This window comes from Babylonia areolata, chromosome 18 (genome assembly GCF_041734735.1).
Source record: "Babylonia areolata isolate BAREFJ2019XMU chromosome 18, ASM4173473v1, whole genome shotgun sequence".
In the NCBI taxonomy this organism is placed as follows: domain Eukaryota; kingdom Metazoa; phylum Mollusca; class Gastropoda; order Neogastropoda; family Buccinidae; genus Babylonia; species Babylonia areolata.
Genome location: NC_134893.1, coordinates 60,678,485 through 60,704,581, shown reverse-complemented (window position 1 = coordinate 60,704,581; position 26,097 = coordinate 60,678,485). Strand labels below are relative to the sequence as shown.

Genomic DNA, 26,097 nt, shown 5'->3' with positions numbered 1-26,097 from the left:
CTGATCATTGTGAAGTACCAGATGATTTGAACACATTTGCAAAAGTTTTGTCAGTAAAAGCAGCTGCGTCCTCGGTGACTTTAATTTGTTCTATGCTTGAAAGTTATCCGGCAGTACATGGATCACATTGACAGTTCATTTGCAACTAGAACCTTATTATCAGTTGCCGGAATGGACTGACTGATGTGGAAACGGACGGAGTCCCCACTGAATTAATTAAAATTTTGTTCTTCAGAGAATTGGAGCGAAGGCCTCCTCATCGATAACTCAGTGCGGCATTATGTCCAAACTGACAATTTAACGGGCTCACTGAGAAATCAGCAGAACGACTAATAGTCCGTTCAAATTTGCTTTTTCAATATTAAGTGGTCTCAGTAGGGTTTGTCACTTGATTTGAGATAAATACGTACAGGACAATGCATATTTGTTCATTACTTATCCCAGATTTGTCTCCCACCCAGGAAATGTCCCTGAGGATCAATTTGACGGCTGGAAATATCCGCCGGGGACTTTCTCATCGTTCATAATGTCCCTTGCGGATTTTCAGCGGCCAACTGAAAATGCCCCCCTGCTTGTATTTTAGCCTCGTTCTGAAATATCCCCCTTCCATACCATGAAAATGCCTACCCCCCCCCCCCCCCTCCCTCTGCCCCGCCCCCTCCCTGTCCGCTTTTCTCCGGCCTTCAAAACATTTGCTTTTTCTGCGATCGCATGGTGTGTGTGTGTGTTGGGTGGGGGGTGGGGGTTGAGGGGGGTCAGTGCGTGCGTACGTGTGTGTGTTTGTGTGTGTGTGCGCGCGCGCCGCGCGCATGTGAATGAATCTGAAATGGTGTAGGTCACGCGCGCGTGTGTATATGTGTGTGTCTGCGTATATATGTATAAGTGTGTTAACTATATTGGTAGAGGTCGTCGTGTCACTCTGTCAAAACAGGGTCCTCCATTTCTGAAGTACCGTCACATTTTTTGCCCTCTCCCCGTCCCAGTCTGACATTTACTGAGCCTGACTAGCTCCTCTCATCTTTTATAATGTCAGGCGATAGCGGCGGTTAGTCATACGATGAGCGGGGGAGTCTTGGAGACAGTGGTTGCTGAAGGGACAATTAAGTGGCAATCAGAGAAGACAGAGGCAGGTGTGAAAAATCCGGTTTGATTCTTGGACGTCAGTTTGCCCTGTGTGATCCAGATCTTGTACCCAACCATATATATCGGTGTACGGTGTACCACATGTGCGTTTCAAGACTTTTCAGTGTAGCACTTCAATGCTCATAGTCAAATGTTTAAGCACTTACGCCAAACAAGACTACACACACACACACACACACACACACACAGAGGGAGAGAGAAAGATTGTTACGGACAGCTGTAATGAAATCTTCAAGGACAGTCACATCAGCGACCCTATTCACCTGTGTTTCGCGTCTTTGACAAAGGCCTATATCTTGTTTATTTGAAAGGATTGGAAGAAAAATAAATTGAACACTCTTCTCTCGAACTCTGTCACCAGTGTTGCCGAGTGTCAAAATTGATCAATCATTCTCAGCTGATTCTGCTCCTGCATTACGTCATAAAATTCACACAAGAAACAAATTACTCCGCACGTTACTTCATTAGTAAATTTGATTTACGTGGATTGACTGACAACTTCAAGTAATGTGTGTCAAAGTATCTTTAGGTAATTAAAGATGAAAACGTCAATCTTAACAATGGGTTAAACCGACAACACTGTAGTACTTTTTCTTGTGTGCGAAGCTTCTTCCGGAATTGTGCATACATTAGTTTAGCTGAGAGGAGGGTGGTACTGTGTTCAAGTGCCAGACGATTTTTCGTTCCCACCCTGATTTTGCGTCCAATTCCTGTGTGTTTGAAGGGCAGTCAGCGTTTGACTTGTAGGTTGCCTGTAGCTGGTAAGATTTAATATCAGTTTTCAAGATCATTGCAACTATGGTAGTTTTGTCTCAAAAACTGAGCAAAATGGCGACAGATTTGATTGCTCACACAAATTCATACTTTCTTGTTTACATTCAGATGATCTCACAGTGGGCTGAGTTTCTTTTATTGTTGTGACATATTAAAGACATCATAGTATTGTAACTGTTTATATTTATTCTTGTACTGTTCATGACACTAAAAACATACATCCCACAACGAACCAAAACGCATGACAGTCGTATGGATCGGAATGACAGAATTTTAAGACAGTGAGAGACCTTTAGAGCAACTGCCTTAAAATCCTAGGGTCTCTGAATTTCACAAGGAATCAAGATGCATGTCAAAAGAAGACTGTCATTTGATCAATTCGACTCAAAACCGAGTGAGATACATTGAGATCTTCAGCCATAAAACCTAAGCGTTCTCTGACCAAAACACTTGATAGAAGAATGATACTGACATGTATCGTTTTTGTTTTCACTTTCAAAGTGCACAATGTGAAAGTAGAATGATCCGAATATGAACAAGGATATAACTAAAATTTCGGAGAAAATGATAGGAAATTGTGTGTCAGTGTGTAAGGTTTGCATACAAATGTGTTGTTTGTTTTGGTGGGTTTTTTTTTTGTGTGTGTACCTTATGCTGAGAGCCCCTCCCTGTTACCACAAGAGTGAAATTATGAAATAAAATTTCAGAGAAAATAAGATTTTAAAAAGTGCTTGAAAATGTGTGTCACTGTGTAAGTTTAAACACTTGAGCTTTTTGTGTACAATATGTTGAGAGCCCTCCTTGTTCATCACAAGAGTGAAACTAAAGTGTTATGCAGGGTGTAATCTTATAAGAGAAAAGTTGTTTGATTTTTTATAACTTTGTCACTTTGCTTTTCAGATATAATTAGCGATGAAAGAAATGGTTTGTCAGCACAAAACAGTCAACAGTTGGGAAACAACTTTTGTTTCCTGTTAGAAAAAGAATCATATAATATATACTCAAAGCAGCGTTAACCATTAAAGTTGGTTCAACTGATTTTCAGAAGTAGAGCAATTAATATCAAAAGCATCTTTTCAATTGCAAATTGTCTATTTTGCTGTTGTGATATTCTTAGTTTAATAAACTTTAAATTCATTGGCGCCCTGTCTCACTCACAATACAGTACAAGATCAGCAATCTACGTTATAGAACTTTGGATAACAAATCTGCCACCTCCTGTTTCTGTAGCTGCCTTTACCTCTACACCCCATCTTGCTGTCTTCAATCAGCTTCGGATGCATTGTTTCCACATTCCCATATTCAAACACTTCACAGTTGGCTGTCGCTCTTTCTTTCTCTCTTGAGCTTGCGTAAGTTAGCACCTTCTTTTGTTTTATCAAGTCTCTGAACTCATCCCTTTCATGTCTGGCCTTAAAACTTACCTCTTCCAAAAATAACACCCCCATCCCCGCCCTCCCTTTTCTGTCTCTTCCTTGTCTACACATTCTCCAGCTTTTAAATGGTATAGAATTTATAAGGGTTTTTTGGTGTGTTTTTTTTTGTTTGTTTGTGTTTTGGTTTTGGTTTGTTTTTTTTGTCTGTGTGATTTAGAGTTATGCATGCATATGAATGACTGGTGTGTAAATACTTTGATTTGTCTCTGCACAACTCACAGCACTTTATGAATTACACTTATTATTCTTATTTCATTCTTAGCATTATTATTATTGTTATTATTAATTATTTCAGTTACTATTCCTCAGTTTTAAATATATATGAATAGCACTTGCAGCAGTATTGCATTTTGGGACCATTGTTCGAAATTATTCATAATATTGGCATTTGAATAATGGAACTGGAATGTACTGGTTTTCGCTTTCAATAATGTAGTTGTCTCAGTTTTAAAAGAAATTATATTGATGGGTAACTTGTTGCATACCACCAGAGTGTATTTCGTTCGTGTACTTGGTAACATTAAATTCATGCTGGAGATTTGAGTACATCAAGCTTAAAGTAGAAAACATGCCGCATGTGCATCACAACATGAACTGATTATAAAGAAAAAGTGATATGGTGGTTTGAGTAGGGTACACAGTACAAACCCTGGTACAAGCTTGGCTGTACAATTATATGTCTGAACCAATTTTGACATAAGTAAGGTATTTTAGGTCAATATGGCAAACTAAAAGTAATACTGAATGATCAGTTAAACTGTTACAGGTCCGTTAGCCTTCTACAGCCATAAACTCAGAGGCAGTAAATTGATACTCACTTTGTCTAGAGCTCAGCTTAGGAATGCAGGGGTCCAGTCCTCTACTTCACTGTTTCAACCTTCTCCAACTATCTCAGGTGCCCATTTACAAGTAAAATTTGATTCCCAAGGGCACAACACCATGTCTAAATCAGTAAATGTGGCCTGAAACTCTTATTACTGGTGAAGACTAGATCAGTTTCTTTTAACTTTTTTTTTTTTTTTTTTTTTTTTTCTTTTAACTTTCAGAAGTCAGATTCTTCAAATGCTTAACTGAATGTGCCAGGATGCCCCCTAAATAATAGTTGTAAGACTTGAAAATATCTTGCCTGGCAATAATTATTGTTTATACAGTAACTTAAGTTATGCTGTTACAACCCCATAATTGTCCTTGTGCATATATCATTTATTGACAGAATTTTACCACTTGCATGTTTTTCTGCTTCTTTCAATCAATGGATACTTACCAACTATAGCTTCTATGATTGTAGAGTTGTGATTTATAGTTGTATAAATATTGAACATGTTTCTGTTCTGCAGTATATATACAGATTCAAGTGTGGACTTGGATTTGCATTGGGACCATGGCAGGGCGGGGTAGTGCGCAAAGACCAAATGGAGCAACACAGGGCAAAATATGTCAGTTCAAGTTAGTATTGTTGGGAGAATCAGCTGTTGGGAAATCCAGCTTGGTACTTCGCTTTGTGAAAGGACAGTTCCATGAATACCAAGAGAGTACTATTGGAGGTAAGTAATATGCATTGGATATTACACATATACACGCACACATATGCACGCACACACATGCACACTCTCTCTCTCTCTCTCTCTCTCTCTCTCTCCCTCTGAATTGAAAAAGACCATATGGGACCATGTACTTTAGTTGGAGTTCAGCATCAACTATTGCCCAGCTTAAAACTAGCTAATTGTTTTCAAACCTGTTGAACTGTGCGAGTGATATTTTTGAAGACTAGCTTGGAACTTCTTTTCTTTTCTTTTCTCTTCTTTTTCTTTCTCAGAAATATCAGTTGCACTCATGATGATGATCATCAGAAATTCTTCACCAGATGATATTTAGGGTATCAACTTCAATAGGCCCTTAATGAAAGAGTAAAAAACTTAAAGACATGCAAAATGCCCTATGTAAAAACTTTTTAAAAAAGAGGTTTGTCTTCAGCTTTTCTGTTTTGGGTTCTCTTTGGAAACTCCTCCACATCAGTTTTTCATCACAGAAATGAATATGTATTGGCAGGCCACAAACACACTTTTATACAGCTACAAGTTTGCACAGGTACATTTTTAATGTTGCCCTAACATCTTAATAAAACAAGTAAACAAACAAGAATGATTACAAAACTTCTCAGCTTAGCAAGTTTCACTCTAAAATAATTCTGTGTTGGCTTAATTTGAATTTGAAATTTGCATTGTCATTGTCAGTGGAGGCAGACCAATCCAGTCCATATGTTTCATTCCGGTTCTAAGTTTAGCAGTTGTCGTCAGTCTGAAAGAAACACACTGACAGTGAAAGTAACTCTGCTGGCCGGGTCGCTGATGTCTGGAATTTCAGTTTTGCCTGTGCGAGAAAGAAAGAAAGCGGGAGTGACTCAGTGAGCAAGTGTGCGTTTTATTTATTTATTTATTTTATTTGTGTATGTCATAGGGACAGATATATATATGGAGAACATGTATTTCAGTTACTAAATAACAAAATGCAGTATTCATCATTTGAAATGGAGAAATCCGCTCATGTTCTATCTTTGCGAAAAATAAAATAAAATAAGTAAAATTAAATTTAAAAAAAGAAGGGGGGGAAGTTAGTCCATGGTGGGTACAAGGAATAGTATGTAAAGTTCAGATAAGTAAGCAATTGGACACACACACGTATAGAGAGGGGGGAAAAACAACGAAAAAAAACCTTGCGGTATTTAGCTTTTCATTTGTAATCAGTTAACAATTCATAGTTCGACAGTCAAAGAAAAATTTTAATTAGAAAAGGAAGAAAGAAAGCAAAAGTAAATTCTAGTATCAGTTTGCCACTGTCCCTTAAGTTTCAGTTATAGGCAAAGTAGAATGAACAGATTTGTTACTCATTAGGAGAATGGCATTTGTGGGAGAGAGAGAGAGAGAGGCATGGGAGCTCGGGTTATGGCCCTTGTTTGAACTGGTATGAGGTGTTCTGTGTGTGTGTGAATCCGAGTAAACAGTGGTGATGGGACACTGCTGTTCATTGTAAATGATATCAACAGACCACATTCCTAAGTTTTGCAGCCAGAAATAGGTTCCCTTGACTCATGACAGCCTGTCACAGTGTCAGTGAAGCCAAATCAGGATTGGTCAGGCAAAAATCTGTCCAACCGTATACCTGCATTTTAATTCAGATCCCAGGGATTTTTCGCTGGCACTTTAGAGGCCTTTAAGAAGAGAGTTTTAGTGCAGTGTGACAGTTTATCACTGGCTGCTGTTTTTGGAAATCCAGTGGTAATCAAACTTTCTTTACAACCAGTGACACAACTCCAAATTATGGCACAATATGATGCTCAACTTCAGAGAGTGAAATAATGATTCAGCCAGTGGAATGACCTCTGTGGAAGAGGAGGAAAAAAGTGAAATATTGCAGACAAACATTGAAACAAACATAACAATTAAAAACTTAAATTTATTTGGGGGTTTTCTGTGTTTGCGTGCATGTTCGTCTGATGACATCTTAACAGGATATGAAACCTGGGTATACCAGTGCAACCCAGATAAGAACCCACTAGCGAAAATCAAAAGAAACAGAAGTGCTTCCAGACAATTGGTAGGGTGTTTCTTTGTTAAGTCTGGCCACATTGCCACCATGCCACTTGAGGACAGAAAGACAGTTACGGCTGACTGGTATGTTAACCGCTGTTTGCCCAGAGTCTTTGACTAGTTCCAGTTATGGTGCAAATAGAATCCCTGAACAGGTATCTGTGGTCTGATGTTCCATCATGACATTGCCAGTTCACACAGCAGCTGCAACTGTGGATTTTCTAGCTGACAGTTAAACTCACCCACCTTATTCCCCTAACTTAGCACCCACCTTATTCCCCTAACTTAGCCCCCACCTTATTCCCCTAACTTAGCCCCTAGTGACTGGTTTTTGTTCCCTTTTGCCAAGAGGCATTTGAAGGGAAAGCATTTTCAGAGCACCGAAGATGCACAAGGTTTCTTTGAGGGTATCATTTTGGATCTGCCCCAGTCAGTGTGGTCAGGTGACATGGAAAGCTGGTTTGAGAGGATAGCAAAGTGTGTGCAGGCTGATTGGGGGTTCTTCAAAAAACTAGAGTGGACAGATTGGCTTAAGTGTTGTTTAAAAACAGGTTGCAAAACATGAATGACCCTGGTACTTGTGTACATTCAAGTCTCCACTGAAGGCTTCAGAATTCCGGTTGAAAAAAAAAAAAAAAAAAAATTTAAAGAAAGCAGATAACAGAGCAGGTGGACAGAATGACAGAGACAAGAAAACAAGTCAGATTCATATTCAGTTTTCCAAAGATGACATCATCTCAAAAGTGTACATCCTGCATCAGCTGAACCATACGGAAGACTTTGTGGTTTCACTTTATGGCATATGTACCTTATGCACTATATTGTATGCATATTATCTGCGCTCCAATTTTGATTTTTCTTTAAAATGGAGGTGCGCCTTATGAGCTGCAAGTGCCTTGTACTGTTGTACTTGTGTGCTGAAAGTGTGGTATATCTTGATGTAATGTGTTATGTATTTGTGTGTTAGGTGTTTTGTAAAGCACATAGAGCAGTTTTCTGGACAGAGTGCTATGCAGGTATCCATTATGATAATTGTTATTAAGAAGTGTACAGTTAATTCACATAGTTATACTATAGTATAAATTGTGTGTATTTTTGTGAACATGGACTTGATTGTAAAGTAATTATTCCAAAAACTTATCTGTTATCACTGAAATACACAAGGAAGTTGAGTCAGAAGGAGAGGGAGATAATAGCAGAAAGTTGATATTTTTAATCACAAACATGATAAAGAAGACTGTGTCCCCTCTTCAACCTCTTATTATATGTAGATTTTCCCAGGTACAGTGGTAGCTGTCCATTTTTACATGAATCTCTACCTCATTTTCTGTTCTCTTTTTCTTTAAAAACCATATTCAATTATGTTCAGTTTTTATACCAAATGTTTGTGTTTTTTTCAGCTGCATTTTTAACTCAGACAGTGTGTCTTGATGATACCACTGTCAAATTTGAAATCTGGGACACAGCCGGACAAGAACGATACCACAGTTTAGCACCAATGTACTACAGAGGTGCACAGGCTGCCATTGTTGTGTATGACATTACAAATCAGGTAAAAATAAATTAATTAATTAATTAAAAAAAGAAAGAAAGAAAAAAAGTGTACATGTTTATGTTTATGCTTGTTTTGTTTTCATTCTTTTCTTTGTAAATTTAAAACAACACTTGAGGGTGATGATGATAAACTTTAAGTTAGACATTGGACATTTTAGCTGCAAGCACAAGTGTTAAAGAGGTCCGAATGAGAGATAATGATAAATTAATGTTTTAAGACCCATCAATTTTATCATTATTATTAAGATACAACTCGGTGAATGCTGGTAAACATTTGTTCCTGCTCCCACTATGCGCCCTTGATAAACAACATCACACAGTCAAAACTAATGACAATAAGCATGACACAAAGCAAATGATGCACACAGGTGACACGCTTCAAAGCTACTTATGAACATCCCTCTTTCTTCAGTTTATGAACACAAGCCATAACAAAAACGCAATAACAAAAATACTGGAATGAATAAAATAACCAGAAAATCATGAACAGTTCTGCTTTTTGCAAGTTCATTCTTTCTTTGTTTATGCAGTGTAAGTCAGAAGCGTTCTTTCTTCTTATGGGTCGCATCAGGACTCTGTTTCGGTGGAAGGTATTCCCATCTTCAACTTTGTAGGACCTCTCATTCACTGTGCAGCTGATTGTTCCTGAAACTGTGAAAGTATACTTGTTTGTCATAGCTTTTCTTCACTGACTACTTGTTCTGTTCTGTTCTGTTCTGTTCTATGCCGATGCTGCGGCATGTGAATCTACCGCTGGTTTGTTGCTGCTGGGACCCGGGATCTTGTCAAATGTCCATACAACAGCTGTGTTGGACTCCGCCATGCATCTTGTTGTGATGTGTTTCTTATTTCCAGAAGAGCCACATATGGATCACTCCCGTGGATGATGCATTTATGCATATGTGTTTTTATGACTTTCATGGCTGTTTCTGCATTTTCATTTGTTTGTTGATAATTAGGGGATGTCTTGCTGTGAATGATTCCGCATGAGCCCATCATTTTCTGGAACAGCGTTGATGTAAACTGTGGTTCATGGTCTGTGACAGTCTCAATGGGGACACCATGTTGGGGAAAACTGCATTCTCAGTTTTTGAGTAATGATACTGGTGCTTGTGTTGGTCAGGAAGTCAACTTTATTGAAGGCTGAGAAATAGTTTACTGTCACCCAGTAGTGTCACCCATCCATATAAACAAATCAGCACCAAGCTCCATTCATGGACCATGTATCTTCATCATGCTGTTTCTCTCTGGTTCTATGATTTTATGCTTTGGCATACGTCACAATGATCGTAGATCAGCCACTTTTTTGATGTTTTTGGTCATGCCAGGTCAGTACACTAACTGACGTCTTGTCTCAATATTCTCTTACAGTTACACTGTCACCCCACAGTGCTGCAGGTACCAGGATTCATTCACCCTTGAGCCTTTCACTCCCGACCATGGATGTATCTGCAGTTTAGGGGCAGCTGCATTATCAGCAGTCCAGCCACTCATTTGCATATACCTACTTTTCTAATGGCAATTGCCTTGATGCATGTTCCAAGCAATATCTCGGCAAGTTTTGGCTCAGTTGTTATGCTTTTTTTTTTCCTTTTTTTTTTTTAGTGGGGACGGGTCTGCCTTTTTTTGTGTTTTGTAAAGCAAAAAACTGTGAAGCGTATTCAGCATGGCTGCCAAGATGTACGGTACAGAAGTGATGGCTAGAATTTTGTTTCATTTTCCGCTCAATGTCAACAGTAGCAACTACAAAAACATGATAGAAAACGAAAGTAATGTTGTTGATCAACTGAATTGATTCTGGTTATCCTTGTGATGATTACATGCTACAAGGTACATTAACAGGAAGGGGTTGGGGCTGTGTTAGAAATGGGTGTAGAAAAAATACAGTATTTCAGCTAGAGACCTTCATGTTGGGGTTTTCTTTTACCCTGAAACCTTTCAGATGAAAGCTTTTCACCAAAATATTGTTTACAGTGAGCTTTTGTTTGTAATATTATGAGATTGTCGGCAATGAACAGCTGTTTGCATTGCACATGATCGAATGTGAAGTCACACTTGTACAGCCTCACCATCAGCGGCTGAAGTCATCTGAATACTTGATAATGGCATCTTCAAGAATGATGCTAGTGGCTGGTGGTCATTTTGTATGCGTACCTTATGTCCATTTGTACTGATTTGACCGCTCCAGTCCATAGATCAAAGCCAATGCATCCTTTTCTATCTGGGCCCAGTTCTGTTTTTTGAAGATGTCAGAGCATGTGACGTATATTTGAGTGGTAAGTTGTTCTGTATCAGTGTGGCCCACCCTTGCTGCTGTCTACCTGCAGGACCAGTTAAGGACTGAAGAAGGCCAGTACTGGTGCTGAAGTGATTTTCTGCTTTTGTCAGTGCATCTTCACATTGTTGGTTCTATTTAAGTGGAGTGATGGCCTAGAGGTAATGCGTCCGCCAAGGAAGCGAGAGAATCTGAGCGCGCTGGTTCGAATCACGGCTCGGCCGCCAGTATTTTCTCCCCCTCCACTAGACCTTGAATGGTGATCTGGATGCTAGTCATTCGGATGAGACGATAAATCGAGGTCCAGTGTGCAGCATGCACTTAGCGTACGTAAAAGAACCCACAGCAACAAAAGGGTTGTTCCTGGCATAATTCTGTAGAAAAACATTGATAGGAAAAACAAATCAAACTGCATGCAGGAAAAAAATTTAAAAAAGGGTGGCGCTGTAGTGTAGCGACGTGCTCTCCCTGGGGAGCAGCCCGAATTTCACAGAGAGAAATCTGTTGTGATAAAAAGAAATAATTTTTTTCTTCCTCCTTTTCGCATCTGAAGACTGAAGTCCAAAGCAGCTTTACCCCAATGAACTCAGTGCATGGATATGTTGTATTACATGATAAATGAAAATCAACTGCCTTTAAGAATGAAAACTGTGCTTTCTCTGACATGACTCATAGGACAGGCTTGTAATTTTCTGTTTTTTATTATAAATTTCAAGTACCTTGTTTCATTGAAGAAGAAAAATTGAAGGAAGAATGTTGCACAATAGGTAATCATGTATTCCTAGAATGTATACCGTTAATTGAGTTATGATAACATGAATTTGAAACGTGGTCTTTTCAGGATACATTTGGACGAGCAAAAACGTGGGTGAAAGAACTGCAAAGACAAGCCAGTCCTAACATTGTGATAGCCTTAGCTGGCAACAAAGCAGATTTGGCAAACAAACGCATGGTTGAGTTTGAGGTAAGAATTATTTGGGTTTGGGTTGGGTTGTTTTTTTTAATTTGTTTCCCCTTTAACACTGAATGTTTTTACTAGTATTACATGACTTTACATTGTTCTTGTCATTCTTTTTTTCTTTTTCTAAAATTTTACATTTTGTATTACAAGATTGTCTTTGATATTGACAAGTTGAGTATCTGTCCAGGGACAGACTGTGGGACGAAGAAATTATGTTACTGTAAGTTGTAAAACATAACAGTCAACCTCTTCAGCGTCTGAGAATGTATTTATTGTAGATTTTTTTTTTTTAATTTTCAATTTTTGCCCCAGGACATATATATATACGTACATCCACATTATTTCAGGAATTTTCAGTTACATTTTAAAGTTAATGTGTCCCAGTAGCCATTCATCAGAAAGCTTGATCTGTGAGGAGCAACAGCCAGTCACACTTTGTATGTTCAGAGATCAGGTTGGGTTCAATAGACAATAGGTCATATGACCGGAAGAACATAAAATCAATAGGTCATTTTGAAAATCAATAGGTCAAATATCACCCGTCCTGGGCTTTTTCAAACTTTAATAATGCACAAATGAAAGGAAAATGTAATACATTGGCCATTCTGGTCATTCATTGACTAGAAAAAAAAAAGAAGTTAAGAATGTCATTGATTTCTGACAAGAAAATGCAATGTTCTGGGAACGCCAATTCTTCTCGCGAAAGGTAGCGATAAAGATTTGTTTCGGAATTCGTTTCGTCACGGATCCGTATTTTAATAAACCAGTTTATAGTAATTTCCTGTAGGAGCAGACAAAGCGATCGCAATCGTTAAAGAGAGAGAGAGAGAGAGAGAGATGGTTACCTTGGTTGACTGGTCATAAAAACAATAATTCATGTGACCTGGCAACTTGAAAAACAATAGGTCATTTCAAAATTAAATGCGTCAATGACCGATGTCGAACCTGATCCCTGTATGTTAATTACTTGATTTTATTGTATGTGCCCCTCTCAGAAATTCAGACAATGCTTTCAAAGTGGCAAATGACGAAGCATATCTTAGCTTGAAACAGCAGCATGTTGCAAAAACCTTATATGATATTGTCCCTGAAGATGTTGCAGAATCTGTACAAGTCATTGAAGAAAGAGTGTGTATGAGGAAGAGAAAGTTTGTATATGTTTTGATTGTATATCAGGATGCTATGTCATTTGTATGTATGAAGAGACTTTTTTTTCTTGATTTATCTCAGCTACTTTTACTGACAATATGTAACACCTATTCAGTAATTATCAAAAATTTATATATCTCACATTCTCTTGTTGTTAATCAGTGTGTTACATAAGTTTTGACAATCATTAATAAATGGTCTGTTCATTTTCCTTTCCTTCCATTACCAAAAATCACGTGACAAAATAGGCAACAAAGCCAGAATAATGTGTGGCACTGAAGGGGTTCGTAAAAGAGCACACTCAGCTTGAGCAAATTTTGTCTGCTGCCATAAAATCTGATTTGAATGGCCCATCATAAGAGGCCATCACAGAACATGTGCAATGGAAACAAAATATGGCCAGCACTATCACCTGTTTTCAGCTCATCACCAAATGCTGAAACAGTATGCTGCAGCTGGATGCACAGAAACAATAATTTGATGCACAGAAATAATTATACCATGGGTTATGTTTCATAGCCAGAATGTTATAACATGAGATCACTTGCAAATTTATTGCTGTTTGTGTAATATGTAGTAGACTCTGCTTGTTGTATAATCATTCCTCCGTCACTCACACACACACCTTTTTTTAGATGGCACAAGACTTGTCAGGTATTTGACTGTGATAAGTATTAGAGTGTGTCAGTGCGTGTGTGTGTACATAAGGATGGGGCTAGGTATGTACATACATTGGTAGAGGGTGTCATGATATTGCAGAATGTTGTGTGTGCATAATGTGTGTGTGTGGCATATGTGCATGTGCACACTTGAGTGTTCACGTGTGTGTGTGTGTGTGTGTGTGTGCATAAAGTGCACAGCTTCCCTGTTCTTTGCCCATTTTCATTCTTATTTTAATTACTTGCCTTCACTGTATGCTTATTTTTATTTCATTTTTATTTTTACTTAATTACCAATTTGTTTTCTTGGTTTTATTTATTTTATTTCATTTTTGTTTACTGTTTTTCTTTTAATTCCAGGCTGTTGGGTTTTTTTTTTTACTTTTGTTCAGTTTTCACACACACACACACACACACACACACACACACACACACACACACACATTGCAGTCTTAATGGAGTGTATAAGTGTTCAGAATCACTCATCCCAATCTCTCCCCCCTCTCTTAAAGGAATGTATAACTTTCAGTTATAGTATAAATGTATGAACTCTGTTGCTGTATCTCTTCCCCCTTTCTGTTTCTGTTCTCTCTCCATCCCTCTCTCACAGCTGTCCAAGTTCTAAACAGAACCGCACACTTAGCAGACGGCGAGCTCCCGCGGACAGCACAGATAGTGCCAGACCTGTAAACTGGTTTGGCTGCTGTGCCTGCCTAACCCTCCTCTGACCCTTCTTTGTCTTGTATTAAAATGCGGCAATTTCCCACGCCTTTTGGGCGGGCTTGTGAGCGTACGTGAGATTCTGTGGCATTAAAGTTTGTACTGTCGGATTGTTCAGACATTTCTCTTTCTGGTGGTGGTAGTACCTTTCTCCATAGGAACCTGTCTTTTAATATCGCAGCATTTATTTGTGAAAACTGTTTGCTGGCAACTGTGACTGGCAGTGGTGTATTTTTCACAGCAGAAATTCGTGAGTAGGGTTTCCTTCATCTCCTCTTCTCTCTCATTTTCTTTCTTTCCTTCCATATTTCGTTCTGTGTTTTCCCTCTCTTTCTCTTGCTTTTTGTTTTTCTTAGTTCACCACCCTCTCTCTTATATCTTTTTTCCTCTCTTTTTTTGTACTTTTTCATTCAGTATTCATTCATTCATTCTCTGTCTCTCTCTCACCAGAGGACCAGAATCTGTCATCCTTTCTGTTTGTCTTATTTCTTTCATTCTTCTTTCTGTTTCTTTCAACACGTGCTGTCCACTTATATCCTGCTCTCTCTCTCTCTCTCTGATCACTCATTCTTCGCACTGCATCTCTCATCTTGCATTTATTCATTTTTCTCTCTCTCTTTCTCTCTCTTTATCCGAATTAAAGAAATCCTCTCTCTCTCTCTCTCTCTCTCTCTCTCTCTCTCTCTCTCTGGATTATTAAATAAGTGGTTCTCTCTCTCTCTCTCTCTCTCTCTCTCTCTTTATCTGAATGAAAGAAATCATTCTCTCTCTCTCTCTCTCTCTCTCTCTCTCTCTTTGGATTATTAAATAAATCGTTCTCTCTCTTTCCATCTCTTTATCTGAATTAAAGAACTCTCTCTCTTTGTGTCACTCTACTCTCACCACCTTTTTCTCTTATCTCTCTCTTTGCCTCCTCTTATCATTCTCGCTCTCTCTCTAGTCACCCTTCTCTCTTTACCTTGTCTCTCTATTCTCTTATCCACATCACTCTCTCTCTCCCCCTCTCTCTCTGTCTCACTCACTCTCTCTCCACCCCCCTCTCTTTCTATTCTCTTATCCTCATCTCTCTTTGCCTCATTCACTCTCTCTCCACGCCCCCCCCCCCCTCTCTCTTTCTATTCTCTTATCCTCATCTCTCTTTGCCTCATTCACTCTCTCTCCACGCCCCCCCTCTCTCTCTTTCTATTCTCTTATCCTCATCTCTCTTTGCCTCACACACTCCCCCCCCCCCCCTACACACACACCCTCTCTTTCTATTCTCTTATCCTCATCTCTCTATCTCACTCAGACTCTCCGTTACAATCCCTCCCCCCTCTGTGTCTATTTTCTTATCTTCATCTCACTTTGTCTCTGACTTTCTCTCCGTCAGGGCAAGCTAGCCCATCCAGCTTGCTGGGGGTAAAGAGTGAAAAGTAGTAACCTGCTTGCAGCTCCACACTTGACCACGTTAACTGTTAGGCAATTTATGAAGTGGACAATTGATTAAGACTTTTTGATAATGTGTCTGTCCTTTCTTCTGACAGAATAATCAGTTTAGTGATTACTGCCAATGACTGAATGGTGATGACCACCACTTTCACAAACTAGTCAGCAGACTCTGATTTTTTTTCTTCAAAATACTAAAGCTGCCATCCAGATATGTATCGTGACTGTTATTCGCTTCCATGTATGTGATTGACTGAATCAGTGTGTGTCAGTGGAGTACTTGCACAAGCTACAATAGTTGAATCCTTTGACACGCTACAGCTTCTCCCAGACTTTCCAATGGTCAATACAGGTTAGTGAGCAGCATGCCAATGTATTATACCGTGCTAGAAATGCATTTGCGTGTTGTGCTAACTCTGTGAAATTAGATTTAGAGTGTTCAAAATGTGTCAGAATGCACGTGTTAACGAAATGGTGATAAGCATGCATACTTTTTCAAACAGGTATCCTGAAAAAAATAATTGGATGTTCATATTCGAGTTTCCTATCGTTTTGAAGCTAAGACTGTATTCTTTAAAACCGTACTGTTAATAAAACGATTGCGGTGACAAGCAACGTGTTATCAGATGTTAAAGAAGATGTGGTGTTTTCTCTCTGTGGCCACTGCCGTCACTCGGCACAGCACACACCGCTCTGCTGGTCTTTCTCCCTCCCAACAGCTGGTAACAGCTAGAGGCGCGACATGAAAGAGCACCCATGGCGCTTTGTGCTGCTATCTCTTCCAGGCCACAGTTATAACCATCCTGGCTGCTGCGTGTTATTTTTAATTGGTGCCTTTCCTTCCCGAGTTCACTAGTTCATTGAACTAAAAGTTAAGCGCTGAACACGTGTGCTCTCTCTTCCTCCCATGGTGTGTACATGTGCATAAATGTACTTCCTCCTTCACACACACACACACACACACACACACACTCGGAAGTGTTTGTCTGCAGTGTTTCTAAGTATGCTTATGTTCTGATTTACCTATGCACTGGTATATACTTTGTATACATGTATGTCTCTCTCTCTCTCTCTCTCTCTTTCTCGGACATGGGAAGGTAGATTAACCCCTGAGACTAGAAAAAGCTTGCGACTTACGAGACGCAATGGTGGCTGACTCGAAGCTCAGAGCAGTGCCACTTGGATAATGTTTTTTGGTACATATCATGATGTGTCTGCTCACATCGTCTCAAACTCAAAGAACATGACATTAAAGGTAATTAGTAAATAACAGTGAAGTTTGCATTTGTTGTTAACATATATGTCCTGTAAGGATGCTCTGGCATGTTTCAGAATGTTTTGCATCAGAAACACATGTTCTGGGGACCTTTCATAGTTGTAAGCCTTTTTAAGTTTTAACCAGGTTTTTTTTTTTAAACTTCTGAAATCTAGGGCGGATGCAGCTAAAAAAAAAAAAAAAAAGATAAAAAAACAAACAAACTATGATAGTAAAGAATGAGCAGATTTGACTTCATTACTTTGCTTTTTCTTCATCATTTCAGGAAGCACAGGCCTATGCAGAAGAAAATAGTTTGTTGTTCATGGAAACTTCAGCAAAGACAGCCATGAATGTCAATGACATATTTTTAGCCATTGGTAAGTTCATTATTCATGTTTATTTTGTGAAAATAATGATAAAAATAATGATAATAGATAGTACTTTTATGGCGCAAACTCCCCATGTAATTGGCAACCATATGAAATAATACCTGTACATTGATGCTTAATAACTTGCCTCTGCACATGAAAAAGTGCATAATAACTTGCCTTTACACATAAAAAACAACACATATATGTGTATCTATACACCAATATGACCAATTGCAGATGTGAACACACACACATACACACTCACACATGAAAGACAACAACAAAAATGCCTTACACATGTGTGCACACGCACTTGCATGAACACAAACACCCACCCACAGACACACACATACGACTTGATGATTTCAGTAGAGGGCAAAGTGGGATGGGTAGGGGGAGGAAGAATGCAGACAATTAGCTATGCTTCATCAAATTCAAAGGCCTGTTTAAACAGGGGGGATTTCAAGTTTGTTTTGAAAGAGGACATTGTGGTAAGTGATGGAGATCCAGAGGAAGAGAATTCCAGACTGAAGATACTGAAAGGCCCTGAGGCCAAATGTCTTTGAAGAGGTTTTGGGGACTTGAAGATTTTTAGCAGAAGACCTGAGAGAACGGGAAAGGGTGTAAGTATGAAGGACAACAGATAGATAAGATGGGAGAGATTCATCAAAGTGGCTGTGAGCCAATGTGGCAATTTTGTACTGAATTCTGTACTGGATGGTAACATTACATTTGGCTGCTGAATTCATGAGGGTCATGGACAGGCAGAGACCACATTGCCTCAGGAACATACTTACACTGAGTGACAGAGACAGCTCTGATGCTGTCTCTTCTGTCTTGGAAAAAGTGTTGACTTGTCACATTTGCATTCATATTATCATCAGGTACGTAATAATTCACATATTTCAGTCTAAATGTTCCTTTCTTGATTTAGAGTCTCACCATCTGCACAAGATAAAGTCTAGCTAGCAAAGAAAACCAGATCGGTGTGTGCATGCACACATATATTTACTTGCAGAGATGTATTTGCAGAACACATGATTAACTCATCAGTGCATGCTGAAATTACACAATGGTATTAGTAGTAGAACAAACACACTAGCTTCAGTTCTGTCTGTTGCCTCTTCTTACCTCCCACACCTTCTCCTGTTTTCTTTCTCACAGGCACATGGATTTATAGCTGTTGTATAGCTTCCATTTACTATGAGTTAGATAAGTATGAACTATACTGAAATCCTGTATACTCTTTCCCATTGTAGCCAAGAAGCTGCCAAAGAATGATGGTGGAAGCAGTAACCAGCAGAGACAGCAAGGTGTACGATTGAACAATGAACCCAGTCAACAGTCCGAAGGAGGGTGCTGCAAGTAGCTGTGCGCTGTCTTGTAATCAGAACCTGTTCAATCCTCCTTCAGGTGTCCATGTGAAAGGGGACATGTGCGGTTAGTGTGTGAGATCCTTCAGTGATCTAGAAATGGGTGAGCTGCCACTGGGACGAACGCAGGTTCATCACCCTGATGAAGCGGTGTTGGCTGTGCTGGCTTGGCATTTTACCTAAACAACTGTATGGGGATGCATGGTGAACACACTTGTTTCTTTCTCTTGAAAGTTTCTCATCTGTATTTTACATTTGACAAAACTTGGTCATTTGGTGAAACCTCTATCTGATTATAATCACAAGGCTGTCATTTTCCTGATGTTTCCATTTAAATATGATTGGGGCTTATCAATTTGATTGGGGCTCATGACTCTCTTTCCACATTTTATCAGTATGATTTTAAGATTGTGTAAGTGCTCACATTTTTCTATGCCACAGGAAATTCTTAGCCACGTGTTGTGATTATAGTAATTAGGGTATAGCGGTCATACCCTTTAGTTAGAAACTTTTGACAGAAGAAATTCATTTACACATATAGTCGGTTTATTAAGAGACATTCCATTGACAGTATTGTGGGTTGTTGCACACTTACATGGATCATATAATTTACTTCAGAGCTAATTCAAAGTTCACATACGATACAGAAGCTTTTTTTCTTCTTCATTCAGATAAGTTTCTTTATTGATATTATCTTGGTAGAACAGATCCAAACATTTGTTTTAACAATACATGTGAAAACATGAATCATGCTACAAATGGATGAAACTTCATATCAGTGAGAATTGCTGAAAGAGGGTAGGTGGAGATTATAAATGTGTACCAGAACAAAGGAAATAGAGTACCTCAAAACTGTTCTCGATTAGTGTGTTTCAAACCAATTTTAATGATGACCGATGCAGGAACATCTTATGGTTTATTTAGAAGAGGGAACTTTTCTTTCTCTCCTTGCATTCCCATTCTTCTTTTTTCTGTCTTTATTTCCAGCTTCAAAGATTTCTTGTTAATCCATTATCCAGCTCCTGATGCATCTGTCTGAATCTCTCTCTCTCTCTCTCTCTCTCTCTCTCTCTCTCTCTCTTGCATACTTTTCATGGTATATTTTAAGTAATCAACAGGCAAAGTCAAATATTTCCAGAAATATTGAATGGCCATTTGTTTGTGTTGTAGAATGATATGTTTTATTGGTATCCACCATATTTTCTGCAGTGTGGATAAAATAAAATCCATTTAAACTCATCTAAAGAATATTTTCAAAATCTTTTGACTTTACGATTATTCATGCTGTGGTAACAATACCTGTACATGACAAAAGCAACCTTTTCAACAGATCCAACCAGAAAAACCCAATCAACTCAGCATGAACTGCAGCCTAGCATGTTTTAACTCTGCAGCAGCAATTTTTAGATGCTGTTGGAAAAAAAAACGCACATGAAAAAACATGATACTTGATAGGTTTTGTTATCACTGGCATTGCCTATATTTCTCAGTTTTCAGGACAGTATTGAAATCTTGTTTTTCAAGATCAGAGTCAGTGACTGAATTAAGGAACTTTTTTTTCAGTTCTGCTAACTGATGATGAAGTATTAGGTTTTGGTTATTCTCCTTGAAAGATAGTGGAATAGAAGTATCATGGGTGTAGTACAGAAATTTCAAGTGAGACAGGTCTGCTGGATTAGTGGTGAAGGGCATTTAAATACAGTCCAGGTAAGGGTAGTGTGTAGTAAAACTATGGAATAGAACACAGGTATTTTGATATGATCAGCCTTGACAACATGCATAGACAGTGCACAATTTGTCTCCCTGCATAGTTTTACAGGATTTTTGATGATTTGCTTTGCTTAGTTCGGAGGGCTAGAAAGTCAGCCATTAAAAAAATAAGTTTTAGTTGTCTAAAACCAAAGTCAATTCTGCCTTAACCTGTTGCCTGCCTTAGGATGTGAGACTTTTGGTCCATCAGTTGCACTGTTGTATGCCAACAGGACATACATGGTTGATAGTTAAAGAGAAACGACCTACTTTGGCTCTTCCTCTCTCCCAGAATGTTTGAATATTGTTTACATCCCTTGCACTTGTGTGGTTGATACTGTATGACTCCTAGGCAGTCGGAAATTTTTAACCTCTTGAAAATTTTCTTTGTCTCGGATTTAAAACAATAACAACAGTTATACAATGGAGTTATAACAACTTTATCACCTACTTAAGCCTTTTACTACGGATGACAGATGTAACAGCAGCAGTTTAGGGTAGGGGTGACTGCATTAGCAACTGTCCAGCTACCCATTTTCATACACTTACTTCATTGTTAATGGCAACTGCCTTGATGTGTGTTTGAAGCAATATTGCAGCTCGATTTGGCTCGATTTTTATGTATTGTTTGCTTTTTGTGAAGTGAAAAGATGTTGAGTTTGTCAACATGGCTGCCAGGATATACAGGACAGAAGAGGTGGCTACAATTTTGTCTGATTTTCCACACATCATCAACAATAGCAACTACAACATGATACAAAATGAAAGCAATGTTGTTGATCAACTGAAGTAATTCTGGTTATCCTGGTGATGTTTACATGCTACAAGGTACATCAACAGGAAGGGGGCAGGGTCCTGTTAGAAGTGGGAATAGAAAAACCCCAATGTTTTAGCTTAAAACCCTCTTTTTTTGTCTTTTTCGTATACTGTGAAACCCTCCAGATGAAAGCTTCAGTCCAAAATATTGTTTACAGTGAGCTTTTGTGTTGTACCGTTGTGTGATAGTGTTTGTGGGTGTTTGGATGAGAGGGTGTGTGTGTGGATGTATGTGAGTGTTACATGTATAGTGTTTATGTTTAAAACCACATGATAGTGGAGGAAACAAGATAATTGTACATGGTTGTTGTGTCTAGCACCATTTCCACCAATGAAATAAACAAAATTGAATTGCCTTCTTTTTTTCAAAATATTTTGTGTGTTGGTTTTTGTGTGTTGGTTTTTTCAAAAAATACGAGTTATCTTCCCCTGATTGGGAGTTGTCTCATTCTGTCAGCATTGAACTTATGATGATCATATTCTCCATTTATTTTCCTTCAAGAAAACATACACTTTTACATACTTATGAGCATGATTTTAATTTCTGTTGTTTTTGGGGGTTTTTTGTGTTTTGTTTTGTTTGGTTTTTTTGTTTGTTTGTTTGTTGTTGTTTTTGTTTTTTAGGGGTTAGTGATTACTTTGCAAAAATCACAAATAGTTCTGGAAGTGAAAGGGTTAAAGTACAAGAGCATTTGTCTTGCAAAATTTTAAGGATGTATCTTTGTATTTTAGGAAGTAGTGCACATTGTTGTTGTTTTCCTCAGTACACAGGAATGACAAAATTGCTACGTTTGGCAGACAAGGGGTTAATGACACTGCTGCAGTTGAACACCATACAAACAGAAGCATGACTAAGCCAAAGGGGAAACAAGTTCAGCAGCCTACCTGTTTCTGGTGTTTGAAATTAGAAACCCCTCCCAAAAGCTGGAGATTCAGAGTAGTACTAGAAACTAAGAAAGGGAGCATTTGTCTTTTTGAAATGGAGGATGGATGAACCATTCCTACCATCAGTGTGGGTGAGTGTCACTTGATTTATTTAATGACTTATTGTTTGTTATTACCCAACCGACCATGGAGGTGGTATCAGGGGCTGATGAGGGCCAGTCAGAGGCAAATGAAGGAGAATGATGTGGGTGATTGTTTTGGGTTTTTTTGTGATTCTGGTAGCATGCTTGTGCAAGAGGCATTTTCTTCCAGCCTGAAATTGTTAGCATGTTTACAGATGAGATCCCTAGAGGAAAGTATTGATAGGAAAGAGTGGGTTAAAAAAAAATGAAGAAGAAGTTTTAAGGCCTTCAGATGAGATGATTGGAGAGAGCTTTATGTCTTCATCCAGAGCATTCATATTCTATTGGGTGTGGGTTATTGTGGTATCACAATCATTTTCCTGCACTCGCAAGTTTTTGTTATTTATGCTGTTCCGTCACAGTGTTTCCAGATTTCAGTTTTACAGAATTTACCAATTACCACCACTATGAATATACACTGGCTTTCATTAAAAAAAATTTTTTAAAAAGAAGAAAAAAAGAAAAAATAAAGAAACATTTCCCACCAAGTAAATTGAAGAACTTTACAGCAGAAGTATCACTGTGGCTCAGTCAGTGTCCCAGCAGTTCTCTGGGCAAATCTGTTTCCACACAATTTTGAACAGTGCTTTCTCCTAAAGAATAGCATGGATTCATCTCAAGGAGAATGAAAAGGCAACTTTTTTCAGAAAGACTTGAAATTGTTTCTCTTATTCCATCCCAAGCAGGTACATGCCTTTTCTAGAAAAGAACAACTTTGAAGGTGTTTTTGTTTTTTGTATTGGTTTCAGAGGGGGAGCTGCAGATAACTAGATTTCTTCGAACAACAAAATTTAGCATAATAAAAGTGAACTATAAGATGCAGCTGTAGGCATTGTTCGTTATTGTTGCTGCAAATACATTTGTCACCTTGTGTTATGACTGTCTTCTTCATCATATTCTTTATTTCTTTATTTGGTGACAGGCAATGCATTTCATATGCTCATTGTAAATGGAACTTTGAAAATGTGATTGTTTAAAAATCCTTTTTTTTTTCTACGAGTGTATAAGTCTTCTGTCATCTAAATGTGTCATTAAACCAAGCCAGTAGGTTGTTTTTACACCTCCTGTGTATATGAATATGAAAATATGGCATGTACGACACGTGTAATGATGGTGATGATTTTAAATGAGTGAAAACAAACATTTGTGGCTTCTTGCTGTAATATTTTGTTATTTGTAATGGTATGAAACATTTTTGTGATAAAGTGGTCGGTGAATGTTGCTTTCAGAGTTTGTTTCATCTGGCATATATATATATATATGAATATATATAAAACAGGAAATGACAGCTTCATCACCTGATTTTTCTGCACTGTGCAAAACTCACCAAGTTCATGCCTGGAAAAGACATGACTGGCTCTTGAGAATGAGAGATTTGATCGTTTTTTCTTGAAAATGCAGATGCCATTGTTAGAATTAACTATTGTTTATTTCTGTTGTTTTTATAGTAAGCTAGTGTATGTTTGCATAAATGTACAAAATGTATATTTGCAGAAATGTACAAATTGTGTGCATGTGTGTGCAAGCACTTCACTCTTTTCTGTCTTGTTCAGGTTACCTGAAGCCAAGTTAATGGGGAAAATCTACACTGACATATCAACAGTGAGTGGAAGATTTATAATAATTGTAGCCAAGGGACCAGTTTCATGTTTTTAAAGTGTACTGGTTCTCATAAGAAATATGAAATGGAAACAAAGTTTGCCTTGTACTGAATGTGAAAACTGAAAAGAATTGACAATACCAAGAATGGAAGGTGTTTGTGGACTGCTATCTCTTCTTATTTCATAAATTTTTCATCAGTCCGTAAGTGGCTCCCGCGGCTCATTCAAGTAGGGGGGATGAGGTGGAGGGTGAAAGTAGAAAGCAGATACACCCAAAGGTAATTTTTGATTGATTGCATAAAGTATACTTTGAAAGATGACAGTTTTAGATATACAACTTGTTCTAAATACCTGGTATCTCAAGCAGAATTAATTACTTTCTGTGTGAAAGTGGGTTTTCTTTGTTTTGTTTTTTTGTTTGTTTTTTGCGCAATTTTTGCAAAGGTATGGGCATTGGAAAAGAGATCGAGTTTGTGTGGACGATATTGTATATGTGTGATATGGTTGTGGATGTGTCAGTGTGAGTGCCCATTTGTATGAGAGTGCATATGTCTGCATATGCATGACTAAAATAACAGCATGTCTCAAAATCTATTAGGAAGTTTTCTATAGTCTGTACATCTATGAATGCAGTGCTTTGCATCAATACAAACCGTGCGCTGTTTAACAAAATGAAGGGATCACAGTCACTGATCTAGCAATTAGTATACATTATACATGGTTAAGGTTCACACCATTGAGTTATTTATATTTCTGTTTCATGTTATTTGTACGTCTTGAGGACTTTTTTTTGTGTCCCCCTACCCTCTTCCATCCCTGTGCTTCCCCTCCCCCATCCCACCTCTCCACCCCACCCCACCACCCTTTTTTTTTCTTTTTTTTATGTAAAATATATTTCATGAATATAACCTGAGATGTGTGACTGAAGTGTAACCCTCACATGAAGTTCACGAGGGCTTGAACAAGTTGAAGCAGCAGAGTGAAAATCCATACCATAGAAGCATACTTCAGATTTATGGAACCAATTTGCTTGGGTGCACATCTTCAAGGTATATGGTCTTGCTTTGCAATATTGTAAATCTGCAAGTCAGACTTGAAATGAAAGTGTGACACATGTGTGTCCCAGCTTTGTATACAAGTAAATGTTCATATGGATGTACATTAAATCATTCAGTATACAGAAATGTTTTTTTGACTCATTGTGTGTGTGTGTGTGTGTGTGCGTGCGTGCGTGCTATTTTCTGTTTAGTCTTTGTAAAAGAAAGTAGGGGAAGCATTTCTTGCTTTACATATGAGTAAGATAAGCCTTGCTGTCTAATCACAATGTTAATCCTTGTAAGAAAAGAGAACTGTGTGAAGCACCTTGTCAGTTTTATGCAGTATTTTACCACAAAAATTTGGGAAATCATTAAATTCCCAATATTTTGTTCTTTTGAGACAAATGTTATCAAATGTAAGATCAGATTTGTCATATTTATTCAAAATTGATAATGTGTCATATTATTGAAAATCAAAACAGAATTTAAGCAAGTTAACGGTTAATAAAAAGCAATATTTATTTAACTCAGTGCATTGAAACAGTGACACTGATGATAAAAGGAAAATTGTCATGTGACCAGATTTGATGAAATCAGCTGCAGTGAATCTTATCCTTCCTCACTTCTTGTCTGATAGTTCAAAAATCATCAGTCATGGCCCAGTGACAAAGATCTTTAACCCAGTGCCGCTTTATGCTGCTTAGTAATTCCTATAAGCTTGCACATAGATGATGGAAAGAAACATAGTTCAAAAGTTCCCTTTAAAAAAAGTAATCCTCCATGTGTTCATCTCCACCATTTATTTTAGAATCACACATGGTAACAAGAGCATAGGAAATGTGTGAAGACGAACCATTCAAGATTGGACAATATCTTTTGGACTTGGAACATGCCATACAGAACGTGAAATAAAACACTGCTTCATGTTTATGAAATAAAACTGGCTGAGATTGACTTTTGAACACTATTAATATTAATGAACACCTCTAAAAGTACAATAAATTCCATTTAAGAAGGGCGCACAACTAAGTCAACGCTGCTTTGTGATTGCTTGATCTATGAAGACAAGGATATTGAACATTTCACTGATATTGAACAATTCCAGTAAGTGTTCAGCATCACACTGTCTCAGAAGAGGAGAG

General features: G+C 38.2%; 1 protein-coding gene across 3 annotated transcripts; it reads left to right on the top strand.

The window, feature by feature from the left end:
• Nucleotides 1–1,101: 1,101 nt before the first annotated feature.
• On the top strand, nucleotides 1,102–25,098 carry LOC143292962 (ras-related protein Rab-5C-like). Of its 3 annotated transcripts, none has more exons than XM_076603688.1 (6): nucleotides 1,102–1,226; nucleotides 4,691–4,897; nucleotides 8,341–8,492; nucleotides 11,611–11,733; nucleotides 17,225–17,318; nucleotides 18,572–25,098. In XM_076603688.1, exons 2-6 carry the CDS (start codon nucleotides 4,735–4,737, stop codon nucleotides 18,679–18,681), a joined length of 642 nt encoding a protein of 213 aa, XP_076459803.1. In that variant the 5' UTR covers nucleotides 1,102–1,226; nucleotides 4,691–4,734; the 3' UTR covers nucleotides 18,682–25,098. The 3 variants fall into 3 exon arrangements, with proteins under 3 accessions (XP_076459803.1, XP_076459802.1, XP_076459804.1); XM_076603687.1 differs by lacking the exon at nucleotides 1,102–1,226 and adding an exon at nucleotides 1,754–1,886; XM_076603689.1 differs by lacking the exon at nucleotides 1,102–1,226 and adding an exon at nucleotides 1,761–1,904.
• Nucleotides 25,099–26,097: the final 999 nt, after the last annotated feature.

What these genes read in the sequence shown, in the direction of transcription:
- LOC143292962 (XM_076603688.1), top strand. Translation starts at nt 4,735, where the DNA reads ATGGCAGGGCGGGGTAGTGCGCAAAGACCAAATGGAGCAACACAGGGC. An exon ending in AACGCATGGTTGAGTTTGAG is followed by an intron (nt 11,734 to 17,224) that starts GTAAGAATTATT and finishes TCATCATTTCAG; the next exon opens with GAAGCACAGGCCTATGCAGA. An exon ending in TGACATATTTTTAGCCATTG is followed by an intron (nt 17,319 to 18,571) that starts GTAAGTTCATTA and finishes TTCCCATTGTAG; the next exon opens with CCAAGAAGCTGCCAAAGAAT.